The sequence below is a fragment of the Dendrobates tinctorius genome, unplaced genomic scaffold, assembly GCF_039654945.1.
Source record: "Dendrobates tinctorius isolate UK_male_01 unplaced genomic scaffold, ASM3965494v1 ptg000171l, whole genome shotgun sequence".
In the NCBI taxonomy this organism is placed as follows: domain Eukaryota; kingdom Metazoa; phylum Chordata; class Amphibia; order Anura; family Dendrobatidae; genus Dendrobates; species Dendrobates tinctorius.
In genome coordinates this window covers 5778555-5802313 of record NW_027361838.1, presented here as the reverse complement: position 1 = coordinate 5802313, position 23759 = coordinate 5778555, and the positions used below count along the sequence as shown (strand labels likewise).

Sequence of the window (23759 nt, the reverse complement as noted above, 5' to 3'; positions counted from 1 at the left end):
ACTACAGTCTTTTACAATTATCTTTCAGTAGAAATGCCTCTTTTCGCTACATGGATGGCTATATATGTACAGATATCCGATTATTTACCCTCAGTATAATTGGCTTTACATATTTTCAAATTTCTGCATTGTATTGATCTGGAGACCCAACTTTCCTCATTGTCTAAAATCAATGTAGTTAGACTAGATTTATTCTTCAAATTGCTCTTTTGTTTCTATTAAGTTGTTAGTCCGTGCAGAGGCGAAACTGGATATACAAGACAAAGACGGTGACACCCCTCTACATGAAGCTCTCCGGCACCATACTTTGTCTCAGCTGCGCCAGCTGCAAGATATGCAGGATGTAGGCAAGGTGGACACCACATGGGAGCCATCGAAGAACACGGTGAGTGTCTCGGGGATGTTAAAGTGGTGGTACACATTTGGTAGCACACATTTGTATTTGTTTGCTTCAGTTGTATATTCAATGTTCTTGTTATCGTGGATGTATGATAATGCATATTATCTAATGTATTACTGTAATTATCTGACCACAACTACCAGTTGTGGAATATTAACAGGGCCTTTGTTGAAAAAATGCTGCATGTCACTGATTAGTTCTTGGCCTCTAAAGACTTAATATGAAGGAGGTTTACAATCTTTCAGCTTATCATGGGACTTGGAACGCAAGGTGGAGAGAAGAAGAGCGCGGCATCCATAGCCTGCTTCCTTGCTGCTAATGGAGCTGACCTCACCATTCGCAATAAAAAAGGCCAGTCTCCTCTGGATCTGTGTCCTGACCCCAGCCTGTGCAAGGCCCTGGCTAAGTGCCATAAGGAGAAATCAAGGTATTATTTATTTATTTATATAGCGCCATTAATTCCATGGTGCTGTACATGAGAAGGGGGGTTACATACAAAGTTATAGATATCGTTAACAGTAAATAAATTTCCACAACAAATTTACAATGACAGACTGGTACAGAGGGGAGAGGACCCTGTCCTTGCGGACTTGCATTCTACGGGATAGCGGGGAAAAGACAAAGTCGGGGGTGCAGCAGCTCTGGTGATGATGAGGCGGCAGCTCAGGCGGTGGTGAGGCGGCAGAATGGTTATTGCAGTCTGTAAGCTTTCCTGAAAAGATGGGTTTTCACGTTCCGTTTGAAGGATCCGAGGGTGGTGGATAATCGGACGAGTTGAGGCATGGCATGGAGAACGCTCTGTTAGTAGCTTTGGCTGTGAGTAAGTCATTAGTAATTTTGGTCAGGGCAGTTTCAGTGGAGTGGTGAGGGCGGAAGCCAGATTGCAGGATGTCAAGGAGGGAGTTAGATAAGAGGTGAGAGGAAAGTTGAGCATGGACATGCTATTCAAGGAGTTTGGAAGCAAACGGGAGCAGTGATATGGGGCGATAGCTGGGCAGAGCAGTTGGGTCAAGGTTTGATTTTTTGAGGATAGGTGTTATGGTGGCATGTTTGAAGGCAGAGGGGAAGGTACCAGAAGTTAGGGATAGGTTGAAGAGATGGGTTAGGGCTGGAATGATCATGTTAGTGAGGTTGGGGAGCAGGTAGGAAGGGATGGGGTCAAGTGCACAGGTGGTGAGGCGTGATTTGGAAAGTAGATGCATAAGCTCTCCTTCAGTGATGTTGGAGAGGGAGGTTATTAGGGAAGGGCAGAAGTCTGGTATGTGGAGCGGTTGGGGTGGTGGAACTGTAAAGGTTTGCCTTGTTTGGTCAATCTTTTTTTTTAAGTAAAGGTACTGTCACACTTAGCGATGCACCAGCGATATGACGCGGTCAGGATCGCTGGTGCATCGCTAAGTGGTCGCTAGTGAGCTGCCACACAGGCAGATCTCACCAGCAACATAGCCGTGGTCGGGGGTCATTACTTACCTGTCAGACGAGGCGATCCTGACGTCCCGCCCGCATCCACGCGCCGCTCGTCGGCGCCACAGGAAGTCCAGCAGGAAGCTGACGACGAGAAACGGTCGTTCTTGCGCGATCAGCGATGACCAGCGGGGGAGCCGGTCGGAGGTAAGTATCACACATAGCGATATCGCTAGCAATATCGCTGCTACGTCACAAAAACCAGTGAGGTTATAGCGATATTGCTAGCGATATCGCTTAGTGTGACAGGCCCTTAAGTGGCAAAGTCCTCAGCAGAGATGAGGGGAGTTGGAGGTGGCAGTGGTGGGCGGAGGAGAGAGTTGAATGTGCTGAACAGTTTTGGGTTGTGGGATAGTGAAGATACAAGGTTTGTGAAATAGGTCTGTTTAGCACAGGTGAGGGCTGATTTAAAGGCAAGTGTAGCTTGTTTGAAAGCAGTGAAGTCGTCTGGCAGGCGTGTTTTCTTCCAACGCCGCTCTGCGACCCTGGATGCTTGTCGAAGTTTTTTGGTGAGGTTGTTGTGCCAGGGTTGCTTATTGGTTTGTCGCACTTTGCCATGCATGAGAGGGGCGACTGAGTCTATGAGTGATGTGAGGGTGGCGTTGTAGAAAGTGGTGGCACTGTCTGTGTTGTGGAGTGAAAATATGGAGGACAGAGGTAGAAGAGAGTCTGTGAGTGTCTAGGTGTGCGAGGTTTCTGCGAGGATGTGCTAGTGGCTGGACATGGGGGGGCAGGTGAGAAGGACAAGGATGAGAAGGTGAGTAGATGGTGGTCAGATAGGGGGAAGGGAGAGGTTGTGAGATTAGATAGGGAACAGAGGCGGGTGAAGATGAGGTCTAATGTATGTTTGTCTGTGTGGGTGGCTGTGGAGGACCACTGAGTAAGTCCAAAGGATGAGCTAAGTGAGAGGAGTTTGGAGGCTGCTGGCTGGTGGGTGTCAATGGGGATGCTGAAGTCCCCCATGATGATGGTGGGGATGTCAGCAGAGAGAAAGTCGAGGAGCCAGGTGGAAAATTGGTCGATGAAGGTAGTGGCTGAGCCCAGTGGTCGGTATATGACAGCCATCTGGAGATTAGAGGGAGAGTAGATACGGACAGAGTGAACCTCGAAAGAAGGGAGGATAAGGGAGGGTGGGGGTTGAATAGGGTTGAAGGAGCAGTTTTTAGAAAGGAGGAAACCAACTCCTCCACCATGTCTGTTGCCAGGGCGAGGAGTGTGGGTAAAGTGGAGGCTGCCGTAACTCAGTGCGGCCGTGGAGGCCGTGTCAGGGGGTGTCAGCCAGGTCTCAGTGAGGGCCAGGAAGGAAAGGTTGCGGGAGGTAAAGAGGTCGTGGATCACGTAGAGCTTGTTGCAGATGGAGCGAGCATTCCAAAGTGCTCCAGAAAGAGGGTGCGGGAGGGAGGGGGTCAGTGGCACGGGTTTTAAGTGTGAGGGATTGCGGTAGTGTGAGAAAGATAGGGGTGACTATTATTGGGATGTATGAGGCAAGGGGGGCAGGGTTGGGGGATATGTCACCAGCAGTGAGAAGAAGCAAGAGAAAGGGAAAGCAGGTGGGTGAAGGAGAGTGATCGTCTTGTATTGTATTTTAGTAGGAGAGGTCTGAGGTTAAGGAGTATGTCTGCAGATAACGCGAGGTGGGGGGCAAGAGAGAGGGTGAGATAGTTATTTGGTTCGAGGGTGTAGGGGTTTGGGGATAGCGAAGGAGAGTGAAGATTAGTGGAGCAAAAACAGTGATGGCAAATGTGAGCATGGTTAAAGAGGAGGGTGAAAAAAAACAAAAACCTCAAGTAATGGAAGAAAGCAGTGGTTAGTCTTACCGTCTGACCGATTTCTGGACTATTTCTGGTAATATTTCTCATATATCACTTCAAATGATGTCGATGTCACATCTGACCTGCTGTGTTCAACTTATACAATTCAAATGCCCATGAAATGAAGCCAGGTGAGGGAGGGAGGAGAAGGGGGCTTGAGGACTGTTCACAGCAGGGGGCAATTAACAGATTGCAGTTAATGGGACATTTGCCTAGCATCAAAGTTGAAGAAAGTGGTAGGATAATGAGGGTTCAGGGGTGCATTGAATATTCTGAAGCGGGTTCAGCAGACATACCTGCTCTGTTCAACTTATACCATTCAAAATCAAGGTACAATTCAATTTACTCTTTGGGTAACTTCATAATGCAACCAATAGCATTGAGGATTAAAAGAAACCCTGTAATGCCCAAGAAAACTGAACATATTCATGTGGGTTCACATCCATACTGTGGTGTGAGGCAGGGAGTGCAACTGTTCATTTAAGGGTTACTGCCATGTGAAAGCTGTCTCACAAGTTTTTGTGATCGTTACCCGTTTTAGTTATACCATACAGCCATATAATACAGTCATGATGACCTGTTTGTGGTGACTTTGATGTTTTTGAAGTGACATCACCATTGAGACAATGTGGCATTACTGTCCAGTCAGGCAGAAACGAACAGTTAAATACTTCCATTATTGCGTTCCCCCAGAACTAACTAGGACCTGCACGCTGCCACTCCAAATGTCTGCCTTCATTGTCTTCTCTGCAGTTTTTATAGTGTTGTGGGTTTCTTTTTCTATTGAAGTCAGTGATGGAAAATCCAACATTAGGAAAAATGAGACAGCCTGGCGATCTTCCTAATATTTTCATCATATCAAATGTGGCAGACATTGGGTGATAACGCTGAGTGAAAAATGCATGCAACGCCTGTATCGTGGTAGCTTGCACTTCTTCTGCCAGTTGAAGCACAAGTAGGCACAGATTGGATGTTACCTGCATTTTGCACTCAGCATAATCACCCAGTGGCTGCCACCTCTCATGTGAAGAAAGTATTAAGAAGATATCCAGGGTGAGTGCCGTTTCTCCTCTTCTAACGTTGGATCTGTTTCTGTGCACCTTTGTCTTGACTGAGCCCCATTGTTTAGTGTGTATGAGTGGAGGCTTACTGCATTGTCCATACTCTGTCTTCAGGAATAGAAGTCTGCTTTTTTGAGAAAAAGTTGAGAAATGCTGCATTTTCAGGTGGTGACTGGCGTGCCTTATTTCACCTTGCTTTGCTGTGATATATCTAATCATCTTGAATGAAAATAGTATTTTTGTTCAGAAACCTTTTATTTCCTAACTTATATTTTACTCTTGTCTAGTGGTCAAGTGGGATCTCACAGTCCATCTATGATAAATAATGACTCTGAGACTCTAGAAGAATGCATGGTGTGCTCAGATTTGAAGAGAGATACACTATTCGGTCCATGCGGCCATGTGGCAACCTGTTCATTATGTTCTCCACGTGTAAAGAAATGTCTCATTTGCAAAGAGCAAGTACAGTCTAGAACGAAGGTGAATAGTAAATAAAAGAAAAAGCAATTATGAATGTCTTTTAATTTACTTTATAATGCAGGATCCCCATATAATATAAACCCATATAATGTCTGGTATCATTGGGCTGGTGACCTCAGATGCTTCCTCTTTGTCATGAACAAGATATGAAAATCTGTTTGTAATCTCTATATTCCTACTACTGATCTATTTACACTCCTCAAGATTGAAATTACCACACCAAGAACAAAAAATTCTTGGAGTTATGAAAACGACAGCTTCGCTAAACATGTTAATGATATGCAAATGATGGAAAAATGGAAACAAGATTTTATAAACATCATGATTTATTCATTATGAGTGCCACATGCAATTACACGCCATCAATTAAATTATTAATGGTTGTCTGAGGAATGTTCTGCCACACTGAATGCACAGAAATCATCAAGATTCTTTGCTGGCAGCTCTCTTTTTTTTTTTTTTTTTTTTTTTAAATTGTCAACTAGTAATGTCCCAGATTTGCTCCATGAGAGACAAGTCTGGAGATGCTGCAGGCCATGGTAGCACACTTAGGGCATGCAGGCTGCTCACAGTAGCATGAGCAACTGCAGTTCCACCCCTACTCATTAGTACCTGGTCGTGGGGACAGCTGATTGGTGCGGGTGCCAGGTGTTGCACCTTCGCAGATCTGATATTGATGATATATGCTAAGGATAAGCTATCAATATAAAAGTACTGTAAAGCCCCTTTAAGGCTGGTTTCACACTAGAGTGTTTTTGCGCTGCGTTTTTGCGCATGCATGCATTCTTTTCCCCAATCATTAACATGCGGGGGGGCATGGTCTAGCATTTCCACGCATTCATACGCATTTTACGTGCGCAAGCGTCTTTTGTAGTGTGCGCCCAGGCGCGCCGGACGCTACCTGTTGCATTTTTGGTCCGTCCGACCTGTCTCAAAAAAACGCATGTGCACGGAATGCGCAAAAAAACACATTACAGTCTATGGGAACGCTGATGTGCGCATGCACATGCGCACGTCTGCGTTTAAAAACGCATGCGTTTTAAGAGTAAAAATGGCTAAAAAAAGGTTAAAACACATGCGCAAAAAAGCAGAAAACGCATACAAAATGCATGACGCGTTTTTTTTATGCGTTTGCACTGCGCAAAAACGCAGCGCAAAAAAACGCTAGTGTGAAACTAGCCTAACTTATTTTTTTTATACTAATGGTATATTAGATTTACACTATGGTATTGTTTGTTAATGATTGGTATCCTAATCACCATGGTTGCTGATGTAGTGCTAAGTTAAAATACTACAAGTCCCAGCTTGTAGTTTTCTGTCCTTAAAGTTGAATACTTATATTTCAATTCTATATCATATTATTTTGATTAAAATTAGGCACTTTTTACAAATGTCTTTTTTCACTGACCCTTGACCCTATGACATCATAGTATAACCCTTTTCCTGCCTCTTTAGTCTGTCTATGATCAGGTGAGCTGCTAACCTGCACACCCGGCCTGAGAAAGAGATCTGACCTACGTTGAATGTTTGTCTGTCATACTCAGCAGTGCTATAAATTCCCCCCAATTTTACTTTTACTGTAAATATTTATAGGAAGTATGAACCATGGTATAAAATGTTCTGTGGTCGTGTGCCCGGTATAATCTGTGGTTTGTGTCTATTGTACAGATAGAAGAATGTGTTGTGTGCTCAGACAAGAAAGCAGCTGTGCTGTTCCAGCCATGTGGACATATGTGTGCCTGTGAAAGTAAGTGCTATGACCCTGCAGCATTGCATAGTAATGTGTAATCTTACACATGATTGCTTGTTGGCGGTGTCCTTACACTTTTTGTATGATCACCTATTCATTTTGGTAGCCATTAAATGTCCCGTTAAGTAGATGTTGGTTATACGGTGTAATAAATGACAGCCTTCCTGAAAGCTGGCTATGTATTAAGCTAATGTTTATACCAGCGGTGGATGTACTTGCATATCCAATTTTAGGTTGGTGACATGTGTTCACACTGTTCAAGTTCTCTGTGACCTTGGCAATGTCTTACTAAAACACCACCCACAGCATAACATAAAGCCTTTTCCGAATGACTGAGAAACTCCCGTCCAGTCATGAGCATTCTGCATTTAGTTTTTCTAGTAAAGATATGTCCGGTCACAGCCCAGCCTTTCATAGAGGTGTTCTCAGTGCTTGGTTGTTTGCCTTGACTGAGGTTACTGCATGATGTGTTTCTTTCCAGACTGTGCGAGCCTTATGAAGAAGTGTGTGCAGTGTCGTGCTCTGGTGGAGCGAAGAGTGCCTTTTGTTATATGTTGTAGTGGGAAGGGTGCAGAAGATGTCACCGATGACATTGGTAAGAAGGATTGAAAAATGCAAAAACAACATGACTTTTTAAAATTGAAAAATTGAGCAGTATCAAAACTTGATAAACAGTGACCAAACAACGCTGTTGTGCAAATGCAGATTGAAGAACGTAAATGCCGCAGGTAGTAAAACGGAGTAAAGTCCCCCCAGACACTTTATACTGACGTCGGCCAGACCCACCAATATCTGTGTGTTTAGATAACAGTCTCATGTATATGGGGGCCCAGAACAGATAATTGTCGGGGGAGATAATGTTCCTGCATGCTCGATTTCAGGCTGCCAATCTTTTTTTTTCATTCTAACTGCAAAGTGCTGCCACTAGAGAGGTCTGGCAGTGGGGCTCTCATACAGAACACAGCAGTGCTTTGAAGAGTGATTGGCTGGCAGCCCCTGTAATTTCATTACCTTTGAACACTCTGTATAATGCATTCCCTGTAAATGTAATCTATCAGACAGTAGGGACCACAATTATATTTTTGTGGTAGTAGTGAACTGCTACAGGTTGTGTATAAGCTATGTCTGGCCCTCATCTAGCCAGGCAAATCACCAGTAGTATTAATGTTATGCTCTGCAATTACTTTACAAGCTCTTATAAGCTGTATTTAGAAATTAGCTATGAAACGTAAAATTTCAATAAATGTATTGTATATTCCGCTCAAAAATATTGGTTAGCATCTAATTGTCATATAATGTTTTTGATGGTTATGAATGTAGCTCATAATTTTCTGTCTTTTGCAGCTGCGGGGAACATTCCAGCTTTACAGAAGGATAAGGACAATACCAATGTCAATGCTGATGTGCAGAAGCTGCAGCAACAATTACAGGACATCAAAGAGCAGGTAAAGGAATGAAATAAATTCAGCTCACGTGCAGATCATCATTTTTGTCCATTACTGGACAACCCCTTCTTAACTAAACTGTCCAAAATAATAATAATGAAAAAATACTTCCGAACTGGCACCATTCCTCCTGGCAATCACATGACATGTGACCACTGCAGTCAAACCGCAGTTGACAATATTATCCATTTATTTAATTTACTGGATCTGATTTTTTAGTAATGTACATACCCAGAACACTAGAGATGTTCAGAGACAGCTGTAGTAAAGACGGTTATGTTGAAACCAGAACATAAACGTATGTGAAAGGATACAAAACAGAATCCAATGTTCCTATTTCAATTATCTGTTTTAGGTATGGAAATTTTCAGTTCCATTTTGTATTTGGTTGCATCTGTGTTTCTTTTCTTTTGTCTTGCTTTTTTCCTTCTGGATCCTTTACAGTGAATGTGAATATAGCCTTATGTACGGGAAATCAATGCTCTTTTTTTTTTTTTCTACAAGTAACATACACTACCGTTCAAAAGTTTAGGGTCACTTAAAGAAAATCACAGTTTTTTTTCCAATGAAGCTAACATTAAATTATACAGAAATACACTCCATACATTGTTAATGTGGTAAATGACTATTCTAGCTTCAAACGTCTGGTTTGTAATGCAATATGTTCAAAGGTGTATAGAGACTCATTTCCAACAACCATCACTCCAGTGCTCTTATGGTTCTTTGTGTTTGCTAACTGTGTAAGAAGGCTAATGGATGGTTAGAATACCCTTGAAATGTATGTTACCACAGCTGAAAACAATTTGGCTGATTAGAGAAGCTATAAATATGACCTTTCTTTGAGCTAGTTGAGAAGCTGAAGCATTACATTTGTTGGTTCCATTAAACTCTCAAAATGGCCAGAACTTAAATGTAAAACTCGACAGTCTATTCTTGTTCTTAGATATGAAGGCTATTCCATGCGAGAAAGTGCCAAGAAACTGAAGATTTCCTACAATGGTGTGTACTACTCCCTTCAGAGGAGAGCACAAACAGGCTCTAACCAGAGTAGAAAGAGAAGTGGGAGACCCCGCTGCACAACTGAGCAACAAGACAAGTATATTAGAGTCTGTAGTTTTGAGAAATCGACGCCTCACAGGTCCTCAACTGGCAGCTTCATTAAATAGTACACGCAAAACGATAGTGTCAACGTCCACAGTGAAGAGGCGACTCCGGGATGCTGGCCTTCAGGGCAGAATGGCAAAGAAAAAGCCATATCTGAGACTGGCTAATAAAAGGAAAAGATTAATATGGGCAAAAGAACACAGACATTGGACAGAGGAAGATTAGAAAAAAGTGTTATGGACAGATGAATCCAAGTTTGAGGTGTTTAGATCACACAGAATAACATTTGTGAGACACAGAACAACTGAAAAGATGGTGGAAGAGTGCCTGATGCCATCTGTCAAGCATGGTGGAGGTAATGTGATGGTCTGGGGTTGCTTTCGTGCTGGTAAAGTGGGTGATTTGTACAAGGTAAAAGGGATTTTGAATAAGGAAGGCTATCCCTCCATTTTGCAACACCATGCCATACCCTGTGGACAGCGCTTGATTGGAGCCAATTTCATCCTACAACAGTATAATGACCCAGAGCACACCTCCAAGTTATGCAAGAACTAATTAGGGAAGAAGCAGCAGGCAGCTGGTATTCTATCTGTAATGGATTGGCCAGCACAGTCACCAGATCTCAACCCCATTGAGCTGTTGTGAGAGCAGCTTGACCGTATGATACGCAAAAAGTGCCCATCAAGCCAAGCCAACTTCTGGGAGGGGCTTCTGGAAGCGTGGGGTGAACTTTCTCCAGATTATCTCAGCAAATTAACTGCTAGAATGCCAAAGGCCTGCAATGCTATAATTGCTGCAAAGGGAGCATTCTTTTGACAAAAGCAAAGTTTGAAGGAGAAAATTATTATTTAAAATAAAAATCTTTTTTCAACCCTTGTCAATGTCTGGACTAGATTATAAATTCATCTGGCAACTCATTTGATTAATAAAAGTATGAGTTTTCATGGAAAACACAAAATTGTCTATGTGACCCCAAACTTTTGAACGGTAGTGTACATTGATTCCTCCATTTCTTCATCATTAATCCTTACTTTTTGGAACTATATATGCAATAATTAGATAAACTGACTATTTCTGCTTTAGGAATCTTTTCAGTTTTGTGGTATAGACTTAGGACCTGATTCATCTCCCAGTTTACTAACAAATTCTAGCCTAAAGCTTGTGACGTTGCAAAGGCGAAAATTGGAATTGCACACTAATTTTTTCTACTTTTGCCATTTTTCCACCAATCTTGGCTAGCTCTGCCTATGTTTTGAAAAGTGGACATAATTGGGATGTGACACATCGTGGCAAAGCCTGACAAATTCATCATAATTCACTTCACTTAAGTGGCATGTTGCACAAGAAATGTATGCCGGGCCCAAGACTAGATTAACATTTCTGGTGGCGGCACACGGCACTTCGTTTGCTCTGTTAATTAACACTGATGTACAAAATACCACTCTTTATGAAAATGCCTTATTGTTATATGAAGCATTACCTATAAGTCACTAGAGGGTGAAGTTACAGTGTTAAAATAACAGCTGTACTGGACTGCTGGAAACTAGATAGGCAGGATGTCACTGTTGACAGTGGTAGTTTATAGCCTCACATTAGGCTGTGTTTTAACACCTTTTTTCTGAATCTTCAGTCCTCCTGTTTTTGCTGGGGAATAATTAAAAAGGACCTTTCACCATTTTGTAATTGCAAAACTGGCCACATCATGATAAACTAGCTGAAGATCAAAATAAAGCATTTATATTTTTTATTTGTCATCTCTTGTGGATATGTAAGCCTGTAAAGTTATATGCTGATTTCTACTATAACCAATGGGGAATTAACAGATTTTGCAATAGGGCGTTTACTTTTTTTTTCCTGCATGATGTTGTCCAGTCATAAGCGGACAGTGTTGTGCAGTTCTAAAAAGAAAAAATCGCCCCCACAGAAGGTCACAACCAGCTTTCTGTGTGTGAGATGATAGCACTGGTGTGTCTAACCCAGTTCCACAGACCTCACTGCCAGCACCTACTGGGATTCTAAGTGCAGGGGAAGGAAAGCAAAGCTGTGTGTCCCTACATACACCGCACTGCCTCTATCCCAGACACACTGAGGGATGTATGTAATGACACACAGTTCGCCTTTCGTCTCCAAGCTACACAAATCTCACTACTGGCACCTACTATGATTAATAGTTCAGGGTGAGGAGAGCAGAGCTGTGTGTCATTAATCCAACACTCTGCATTACCTGTGATTGCAGATGCAAGGAGGAGAGCAGTACTGTGTGTCACGCTTAGGCCACGATCATGAGTTCAGCATTTGATGAGTGTTTGTAAGTCAAAACCAAGAAAGGAACAATCGGAGGAAAAGTAAAATAGAAACACACACACCACTTCTGTATTTTTGCCGACTCCTGGTTTTGGCTTACAAATATTCATGTAAAATACTGACCAAATACTGAACATGTGAACGTGGCCATAGATGAAGAGCAGAGTGTGTAATAATACATAGCTCTCCTTCTCCTGTACTTGAAATCACAGTAGGTCCTGGCAGTGAGGTCTGTGCGACTTGGTTAGACACATCAGTCTTAAATATCACTGAGAAAGCAGGTTCTGTCATTCTCTGGAGGAGCTTTCTACTTTTACCACTGCATGATATTGCCCAACCATAAGAACGCAGCCATGGTATCTGCTGTAAAGCACACACAATCTGCATTATTAGCCCCCATCCATAATACCTGCTGTAAAACACAATCTGTATTATTAGCCCCAGCCATAGTATCTGCTGTAAAGCACACACAATCTGTATTATTAGCCCCCAGCCATAGTACCTGTTGTAAAACACAATCTGTATTATTAGCCCCCATCCATAGTATCTGCTGTAAAGCACAATCTGTAGTATTAGCCCCCATCCATAGTATCTGCTGTAAAGCACAGTCTGTAGTATTAGCCCCCATCCATAGTATCTGATATATCTGCACAATCTGTATTATTAGCCCCCAGCCATTGTATCTGCTGTAAAGCACACACAATCTGTATTACTGGCCCCCAGCCATAGTATCTGCTGTGAAGCACAATCTGTAGTATTAGCCCCCATCCATAGTATCTGCTATAAAGCACAATCTGTAGTATTAGCCCCCAGCCATAGTATCTGCTGTAAAGCACAATCTGTATTAGCGCTCAGCCATAGTATCTGCTGTAACGCACACACAATCTGTATTATTGCCCCCCAGCCATAGTATCTGCTGTAAAGCACACACAATCTGTATTACCCCCCCATCCATAGTATCTGCTGTAAAGCACACGCAATCTGTATTACCCCCCATCCATAGTATCTGCTGTAAAGCACAATCTGTAGTATTAGCCCCCATCCATAGTATCTGCTATATCTGCACAATCTGTATTATTAGCCCCCAGCCATTGTATCTGCTGTAAAGCACACACAATCAGTATTAGCCCCCCATCCATAGTACCTGCTGTAAAGCACAATCTGTAGTATTAGCCCCCAGCCATAGTATCTGCTGTAAAGCACACACAATCTGTATTACCCCCCCATCCATAGTATCTGCTGTAAAGCACACACAATCTGTATTACTGGCCCCCAGCCATAGTATCTGCTGTGAAGCACAATCTGTATTATTAGCCCCCAGCCATAGTATCTGCTGTAAAGCACAATCTGTAGTATTAGCCCCCATCCATAGTATCTGCTGTAAAGCACAATCTGTAGTATTAGCCCCATCCATAGTATCTGCTGTAAAGCACAATCTGTATTATTGGCCCCCAGCCATAGTATCTGCTGTGAAGCACAATCTGTAGTATTAGCTCTCAGCCATAGTATCTCCTGTAAAGCACACCCAGTCTGTATTATTACCCCCCAGCCATAGTATCTGCTGTAAAGCACACACAGTCTGTATTATTAGCCCCCAGCCATAGTATCTGCTGTAAAGCACACACAATCTTTATTACCCCCCCATCCATAGTATCTGCTGTAAAGCACGATCTGTAGTATTAGCCCCCATCCATAGTATCTGCTGTAAAGCACACACAATCTGTATTACCCCCCCATCCATAGTATCTGCTGTAAAGCACAATCTGTAGTATTAGCCCCCAGCCATAGTATCTGCTGTAAAGCACAATCTGTATTATTGTCCCCCAGCCATAGTATCTGCTGTAAAGAACACACAATCTGTATTACCCCCCCATCCATAGTATCTGCTGTAAAGCACACACAATCTGTATTACCCCCCATCCATAGTATCTGCTGTAAAGCACACACAATCAGTATTACCCCCCCATCCATAGAATCTGCTGTAAAGCACACACAATCTGTATTATTAGCCCCCAGGCATAGTACCTGTTGTAAAACACAATCTGTATTATTAGCCCCCATCCATAGTATCTGCTGTAAAGCACAATCTGTAGTATTAGCCCCCATCCATAGTATCTGCTGTAAAGCACAATCTGTAGTATTAGCCCCCATCCATAGTATCTGCTGTAAAGCACAATCTGTAGTATTAGCCCCCAGCCATAGTATCTGCTGTAAAGCACAATCTGTATTAGCTCTCAGCCATAGTATCTGCTGTAACGCACACACAATCTGTATTATTGGCCCCCAGCCATAGTATCTGCTGTAAAGCACAATCTGTAGTATTATCCCCCATCCATAGTATCTGCTGTAAAGCACAATCTGTATTATTGGCCCCCAGCCATAGTATGTGCTGTAAAGCACACAGTCTGTATTATTAGCCCCCAGCCATAGTATCTGCTGTAAAGAACACACACTCTGTATTACCCCCCATCCATAGTATCTGCTGTAAAGCACACACAATCAGTATTACCCCCCCATCCATAGTATCTGCTGTAAAGCACACACAATCTGTATTATTAGCCCCCAGCCATAGTATCTGCTGTAAAGCACAATCTATAGTATTAGCCCCCATCCATAGTATCTGCTATATCTGCACAATCTGTATTATTAGCCCCCAGCCATAGTATCTGCTGTAAAGCACACACAATCTGTATTAGCCCCCAGCCATAGTACCTGCTGTAAGGCACAGTCTGTATTATTAGCTCCCATCCATAGTATCTGCTGTAAAGCACAATCTGTAGTATTAGCCCCCATCCATAGTATCTGCTATAAAGCACAATCTGTAGTATTAGCCCCCAGCCATAGTATCTGCTGTAAAGTACAATCTGTATTAGCTCTCAGCCATAGTATCTGCTGTAATGCACACACAATCTGTATTATTACCCCCCATCCATAGTATCTGCTGGAAAGCACACGCAATCTGTATTACCCCCCATCCATAGTATCTGCTATAAAGCACAATCTGTAGTATTAGCCCCCATCCATAGTATCTGCTGTAAAGCACAATCTGTATTATTAGCTCTCAGCCATAGTATCTCCTGTAAAGCACAAACAATCTGTATTACCCCCCATCCATAGTATCTGCTGTAAAGCACACACAGTCTGTATTATTAGCCCCCATCTATAGTATCTGCTGTAACGCACACACAATCTGTATTATTGGCCCCCAGCCATAGTATCTGCTGTAAAGCACACACAATCTGTATTACTAGCCCCCAGCCATAGTACCTGCTGTAAAGCACAATCTGTATTATTGTCCCCCAGCCATAGTATCTGCTGTAAAGAACACACAATCTGTATTACCCCCCCATCCATAGTATCTGCTGTAAAGCACACACAATCTGTATTACCCCCCATCCATAGTATCTGCTGTAAAGCACACACAATCAGTATTACCCCCCCATCCATAGTATCTGCTGTAAAGCACACACAATCTGTATTATTAGCCCCCAGCCATTGTATCTGCTGTAAAGCACAATCTGTAGTATTAGCCCCCATCCATAGTATCTGCTGTAAAGCACAATTTGTAGTATTAGCCCCCAGCCATAGTATCTGCTGTAAAGCACAATCTGTATTAGCTCTCAGCCATAGTATCTGCTGTAACGCACACACAATCTGTATTATTGGCCCCCAGCCATAGTATCTGCTGTAAAGCACAATCTGTAGTATTAGCCCCCATCCATAGTATCTGCTGTAAAGCACAATCTGTATTATTGGCCCCCAGCCATAGTATGTGCTGTAAAGCACACAGTCTGTATTATTAGCCCCCAGCCATAGTATCTGCTGTAAAGAACACACAATCTGTATTACCCCCCATCCATAGTATCTGCTGTAAAGCACACACAATCAGTATTACCCCCCCATCCATAGTATCTGCTGTAAAGCACACACAATCTGTATTATTAGCCCCCAGCCATAGTATCTGCTGTAAAGCACACACAATCTGTATTATTAGCCCCCATCCATAGTACCTGTTGTAAAACACAATCTGTATTATTACCCCCCATCCATAGTATCTGCTGGAAAGCACACGCAATCTGTATTACCCCCCATCCATAGTATCTGCTGTAAAGCACAATCTGTAGTATTAGCCCCCATCCATACCGTAGTATCTGCTGTAAAGCACACACAATCTGTATTATTAGCCCCCAGCCATAGTATCTGCTGTAAAGCACACACAATCTGTATTATTAGCTCTCAGCCATAGTATCTCCTGTAAAGCACACACAGTCTGTATTATTAGCCCCCAGCCATAGTATCTGCTGTAAAGCACAATCTGTATTACCCCCCATCCATAATATCTGCTGTAAAGCACACACAGTCTGTAGTATTAGCCCCCATCCATAGTATCTGCTGTAACGCACACACAATCTGTATTATTGGCCCCCAGCCATAGTATCTGCTGTAAAGCACACAATCTGTATTACCCCCCCATCCATAGTATCTGTTGTAAAGCACAATCTGTAGTATTAGCCCCCATCCATAGCATCTGCTGTAAAGCACACGCAATCTGTATTATTGGCCCCCAGCCATAGTATCTGCTGTGAAGCACAATCTGTATTATTAGCTCTCAGCCATAGTATCTCCTGTAAAGCACACACAGTCTGTATTATTAGCCCCCAGCCATAGTATCTGCTGTAAAGCACAAACAATCTGTATTACCCCCCATCCATAGTATCTGCTGTAAAGCACAATCTGTATTATTAGCTCTCAGCCATAGTATCTCCTGTAAAGCACACACAGTCTGTATTATTAGCCCCCAGCCATAGTATCTGCTGTAAAGCACAAAGAATCTGTATTACCCCCCATCCATAGTATCTGCTGTAAAGCACACACAGTCTGTAGTATTAGCCCCCATCCATAGTATCTGCTGTAACGCACACACAATCTGTATTATTGGCCCCCAGCCATAGTATCTGCTGTAAAGCACACGCAATCTGTATTACCCCCCCATCCATAGTATCTGCTGTAAAGCACAATCTGTAGTATTAGCCCCCATCCATAGTATCTGCTGTAAAGCACAATCTGTAGTATTACCCCCCATCCATAGTATCTGCTGTAAAGCACAATCTGTATTATTGGCCCCCAGCCATAGTATCTGCTGTGAAGCACAATCTGTATTATTAGCTCTCAGCCATAGTATCTGCTGTAAAGCACACACAGTCTGTATTATTAGTCCCCATCCATAGTATCTGCTGTAAATCTGTAGTATTAGCCCCCATCCATAGTATCTGCTGTAAAGCACACACAATCTGTATTATTGGCCCCCAGCCATAGTATCTGCTGTAAAGCACACACAATCTGTATTACCCCCCCCCCCCATCCATAGTATCTGCTGTAAAGCACAATCTGTAGTATTACCCAGGGCTGTGGAGTCGGTAAGCCAAACCTGCGACTCCGACTCCTCAATTTCCCTTACTCCGACTCCACGACTCCGACTCCCACATATATTGCTTATATTTAAGTGAAAAATTTATTGTAGTACATTGTGAACATCAGACATTTAATCATTTCTATGATCCAATAATCAAGATATTTAGATAGAACATAATATCTTTTGGAATACAACTGTAGAACACAAAAAACTAATAAATTGTAAATATGTAATACACTGTATACATGTACATGTATACGGTACAGACCAAAATTTGGACACACCTCATTCAAAGAGTTTTCTTTATTTTCATGACTATGAAAATTGTAGATTCATTCTGAAGGCATCAAAACTATGAATTAACACATGTGGAATTATATAATTAAAGTGTGAAACAACTGAAAATATGTCTTATATTCTAGATTCTTCAAAGTAGCCACCTTTTGCTTTGATTACTGCTTTGCACACTCTTGGCAGAGCAATGCCTGTCCTGGGTGTCCTTTTGGGTAGCTATGAGGTGTACCGGACTGGTGCTAAAAAAAAGTAGTGTTAGTCTGTGTGCTATCCGACTTTCATTCTTTTTGGTACAGATATGATATGGATAGACAGATATGGATACATGGATATATAGCTAGATAGAGCAGATTTGTAATCTGCTTTTGCTATTGAAAACATTATCTGTGAGCTCAAAAACCTTTCAGGTGATGCGGTTTTTTAAAAAGTTGATCTGCTTTTGCAACTGAAAAACGTATCCTCAAAAAACGCAGGAAAAATGCTGTGTGTGAATGTAGCCTATGAAAAAATATTCAGCACATCCTGCATTGAACTACTGTACCCAATTTGTTATATATTTTAGGAGTCGGAGTCGGTCCATTTTATACCGACTCCAACTCCACCAAAATGAGCACTGACTCCACGACTCCGACTCCACAGCCCTGGTATTAGCCCCCATCCATAGTATCTGCTGTAAAGCACAATCTGTAGTATTAGCCCCCAGCCATAGTATCTGCTGTGAAGCGCACACAGTCTGTATTATTACCCCCAGCCATAGTATCTTCTGTAAAGCACACACAATCTGTATTACCCCCCATCCATAGTATCTGCTGTAAAGCACACACAATCTTTATTACCCCCCCAGCCATAGTATCTGCTGTAAAGCACACACAATCTGTATTACCCCCCATCCATAGTATCTGCTGTAAAGCACGATCTGTAGTATTAGCCCCCATCCATAGTATCTGCTGTGAAGCACACACAGTCTGTATTATTACCCCCAGCCATAGTATCTGCTGTAAAGCACACACAATCTGCATTACCCCCCATCCATAGTATCTGCTGTAAAGCACGATCTGTAGTATTAGCCCCCATCCATTGTATCTGCTGTGAAGCACACACAGTCTGTATTATTACCCCCAGCCATAGTATCTGCTGTAAAGCACACACAATCTGTATTACCCCCCATCCATAGTATCTGCTGTAAAGCACACACAATCTGTATTACCCCCCCAGCCATAGTATCTGCTGTAAAGCACACGCAATCTGTATTACCCCCCCATCCATAGTATCTGCTGTAAAGCACACACAATCTGTATTACCCCCCCAGCCATAGTATCTGCTGTAAAGCACACACAATCTGTATTACCCCCCCATCCATAGTATCTGCTGTGAAGCACACACAATCTGTATTACCCCCCCAGCCATAGTATCTGCTGTAAAGCACACACAATCAGTATTACCCCCCATCCATAGTATCTGCTGTAAAGCACACACAATCTGTATTACCCCCCCAGCCATAGTATCTGCTGTAAAGCACACACATTCTGTATTACCCCCCCAGCCATAGTATCTGCTGTAAAGCACACACAATCTGTATTACCCCCCCAGCCATAGTATCTGCTGTAAAGCACACACAATCTGTATTACCCCCCCATCCATAGTATCTGCTGTAAAGCACACACAGTCTGTATTATTAGCCCCCAGCCATAATATCTGCTGAAAGGGTACCATTACACTTAAAGATGCACCAGTGATCCCGACAACGATACGACCTTGTCAGAATCGCTGGTGCATCGCTACATGATCGCTGGTGAGCTGCCAAACAGGCAGCTTCACCAGCGATCAGCACCAGCGAGGACGCTGGCATCTAAGGTAAATATCGGGTTACTAAGCGGCGCGCATCACTTAGTTACCTTATATGTACCTTAGAAACCTGCGTGTTCGTGCCGGGAGCTGCCAGCACGCAGGTTTCTAAGGTACACATCTGGTAACTAAGTGACGCGCGCCACTTAGTAACCCGATATTTACCTTAGATACCAGCGCCTGCTTAGAGCACTGGGAGCCTCGCTGATGGTTGGCTCGCGCTGCCATACGCAGCGATGCGCGCTGGCCAGCGAGAGAGCAACGATCAAAAAATGGCCGAGGACGATAGTGCACGATCAGCGATACTCGGCGGGGGGTGTGTGTGTGTGTGTGTGTGTTTGGGGGCGGTCACTGATCCCCGTCACACACAGTGATCTCGCTGGCGAGATCGCTGTGTGTGACGGGGCCCTAAAGCGCAATCTGTATTATTAGCCCCCATGCAGAGTATCTGCTGTAACGCACACACAATCTGTAGTATTAGCCCCCATGCATAGTATCTGCTGTAACGCACACACAATCTGTAGTATTAGCCCCCATGCATAGTATCTGCTGTAACGCACACACAATCTGTAGTATTAGCCCCCATGCATAGTATCTGCTGTAACGCACACACAATCTGTAGTATTAGCCCCCATGCATAGTATCTGCTGTAACGCACACACAATCTGTAGTATTAGCCCCCATGCATAGTATCTGCTGTAACGCACACACAATCTGTAGTATTAGCCCCCATGCATAGTAACTGCTGTAACGCACACACAATCTGTAGTATTAGCCCCCATGCATAGTATCTGCTGTAACGCACACACAATGTGTAGTATTAGCCTCCATGCATAGTATCTGCTGTAGCGTGCACACACAATCTGTAGTATTAGCCCCCATGCATAGTATCTGCTGTAACGCGCACACACAATCTGTAGTATTAGCCCCCATGCATAGCATCTGCTGTATCGCACACGCAATCTGTAGTATTAGCCTCCATGCATAGCATCTGCTGTAACGCACACGCAATCTGTAGTATTAGCCCCCATGCATAGCATCTGCTGTAACGCACACACAATCTGTATTATTAGCCCCCATGCATAGTATCTGCTGTAACGCACACACAATCTGTAGTATTAGCCCCCATGCATAGTATCTGCTGTAACGCACACACAATCTGTAGTATTAGCCCCCATGCATATGGTCTGCTGTAACGCACACACAATCTGTAGTATTAGCCCCCATGCATATGATCTGCTGTAACGCGCATATGATCTGCTGTAACGCACACACAATCTGTAGTATTAGCCCCCATGCATAGTATCTGCTGTAACGCACACACAATCTGTAGTATTAGCCCCCATGCATAGTATCTGCTGTAACGCACACACAATCTGTATTATTAGCCCCCATGCATAGTATCTGCTGTGGCGCGCACACAATCTGTAGTATTAGCCCCCATGCATAGTATCTGCTGTAACGCACACACAATCTGTAGTATTAGCCCCCATGCATAGGATATGCTGTAACGCACACACAATCTGTAGTATTAGCCCCCATGCATAGTATCTGCTGTAACGCACACACAATCTGTAGTATTAACCCCCATGCATAGTATCTGCTGTAACGCACACACAATGTGTAGTATTAGCCTCCATGCATAGTATCTGCTGTAGCGCGCACACACAATCTGTAGTATTAGCCCCCATGCATAGTATCTGCTGTAACGCGCACACACAATCTGTAGTATTAGCCCCCATGCATAGTGTCTGCTGTAACGCACACACAATCTGTAGTATTAGCCCCCATGCATAGTATCTGCTGTAACGCACACACAATCTGTAGTATTAGCCCCCATGCATAGCATCTGCTGTAACGCACACACAATCTGTATTATTAGCCCCCATGCATAGTATCTGCTGTAACGCACACACAATCTGTATTATTAGCCCCCATGCATAGTATCTGCTGTAACGCACACACAATCTGTAGTATTAGCCCCCATGCATAGCATCTGCTGTAACGCACACACAATCTGTATTATTAGCCCCCATGCATAGCATCTGCTGTAACGCACACACAATCTGTATTATTAGCCCCCATGCATAGTATCTGCTGTAACGCACACACAATCTGTAGTATTAGCCCCCATGCATAGTATCTGCTGTAACGCACACACAATCTGTAGTATTAGCCCCCATGCATATGGTCTGCTGTAACGCACACACAATCTGTAGTATTAGCCCCCATGCATATGATCTGCTGTAACGCGCATATGATCTGCTGTAACGCACACACAATCTGTAGTATTAGCCCCCATGCATAGTATCTGCTGTAACGCACACACAATCTGTAGTATTAGCCCCCATGCATAGTATCTGCTGTAACGCACACACAATCTGTATTATTAGCCCCCATGCATAGTATCTGCTGTGGCGCACACACAATCTGTAGTATTAGCCCCCATGCATAGTATCTGCTGTAACGCACACACAATCTGTAGTATTAGCCCCCATGCATAGGATATGCTGTAACGCACACACAATCTGTAGTATTAGCCCCCATGCATAGTATCTGCTGTAACGCACACACAATCTGTAGTATTAGCCCCCATGCATAGTATCTGCTGTAACGCACACACAATCTGTAGTATTAGCCCCCATGCATAGTATCTGCTGTAACGCACACACAATCTGTAGTATTAACCCCCATGCATAGTATCTGCTGTAACGCACACACAATGTGTAGTATTAGCCTCCATGCATAGTATCTGCTGTAGCGCGCACACACAATCTGTAGTATTAGCCCCCATGCATAGTATCTGCTGTAACGCGCACACACAATCTGTAGTATTAGCCCCCATGCATAGTGTCTGCTGTAACGCACACACAATCTGTAGTATTAGCCCCCATGCATAGTATCTGCTGTAACGCACACACAATCTTTAGTATTAGCCCCCATGCATAGTATCAGCTGTAACGCACACACAATCTGTAGTATTAGCCCCCATGCATAGTATCTGCTGTAACGCACACACAATCTGTAGTATTAGCCCCCATGCATAGTATCTGCTGTAACGCACACACAATCTGTAGTATTAGCCCCCATGCATAGTATCTGCTGTAACGCACACACAATCTGTAGTATTAGCCCCCATGCATAGTATCTGCTGTAACGCACACACAATCTGTAGTATTAGCCCCCATGCATAGCATCTGCTGTAACGCACACACAATCTGTAGTATTAGCCCCCATGCATAGCATCTGCTGTAACGCACACACAATCTGTAGTATTACCCCCCATGCATAGCATCTGCTGTAACGCACACACAATCTGTAGTATTAGCCCCCATGATGCATAGCATCTGCCTTAACGCATACACAATCTGTAGTATTAGCCCCCATTCATAGCATCTGCTGTAGCGCACACACAATCTGTAGTATTAGCCCCCATGCATAGTATCAGCTGTAACGCACACACAATCTGTAGTATTAGCCCCCATGCATAGTATCTGCTGTAACGCACACACAATCTGTAGTATTAGCCCCCATGCATAGTATATGCTGTAACGCACACACAATCTGTAGTATTAGCCGCCATGCATAGTATCTGCTGTAACGCACACACAATCTGTAGTATTAGCCCCCATGCATAGTATCAGCTGTAACACACACACAATCTGTAGTATTATCCCCCATGCATAGCATCTGCTGTAACGCACACACAATCTGTAGTATTAGCCCCCATGCATAGCATCTGCTGTAACGCACACACAATCTGTAGTATTACCCCCCCATGCATAGCATCTGCTGTAACGCACACACAATCTGTAGTATTAGCCCCCATGCATAGTATCAGCTGTAACACACACACAATCTGTAGTATTATCCCCCATGCATAGCATCTGCTGTAACGCACACACAATCTGTAGTATTAGCCCCCATGCATAGCATCTGCTGTAACGCACACACAATCTGTAGTATTACCCCCCATGCATAGCATCTGCTGTAACGCACACACAATCTGTAGTATTAGCCTCCATGCATAGTATCTGCTGTAGCGCGCACACACAATCTGTAGTATTAGCCCCCATGCATAGTATCTGCTGTAACGCGCACACACAATCTGTAGTATTAGCCGCCATGCATAGTATCTGCTGTAACGCACACACAATCTGTAGTATTAGCCCCCATGCATAGTATCAGCTGTAACACACACAATCTGTAGTATTATCCCCCATGCATAGCATCTGCTGTAACGCACACACAATCTGTAGTATTAGCCCCCATGCATAGCATCTGCTGTAACGCACACACAATCTGTAGTATTACCCCTCATGCATAGCATCTGCTGTAACGCACACACAATCTGTAGTATTAGCCCCCATGCATAGCATCTGCCTTAACGC

The 23759-nt window shown here is 43.4% G+C and overlaps 1 protein-coding gene across 2 annotated transcripts in view; it reads left to right on the top strand.

Annotated features, from left to right (window-relative positions):
• MIB1 (MIB E3 ubiquitin protein ligase 1) overlaps positions 1–23759 on the top strand; it is a 211074-nt gene that overhangs the window by 182535 nt on the left and 4780 nt on the right. For both annotated transcript variants that reach the window (XM_073550850.1, XM_073550851.1), the window contains exons 15-20: positions 224–385; positions 646–827; positions 5021–5213; positions 6882–6960; positions 7445–7558; positions 8308–8408. In XM_073550850.1, coding sequence (XP_073406951.1) covers positions 224–385; positions 646–827; positions 5021–5213; positions 6882–6960; positions 7445–7558; positions 8308–8408 — 831 coding nt within the window. The remainder of the gene's footprint in view (positions 1–223; positions 386–645; positions 828–5020; positions 5214–6881; positions 6961–7444; positions 7559–8307; positions 8409–23759) is intronic.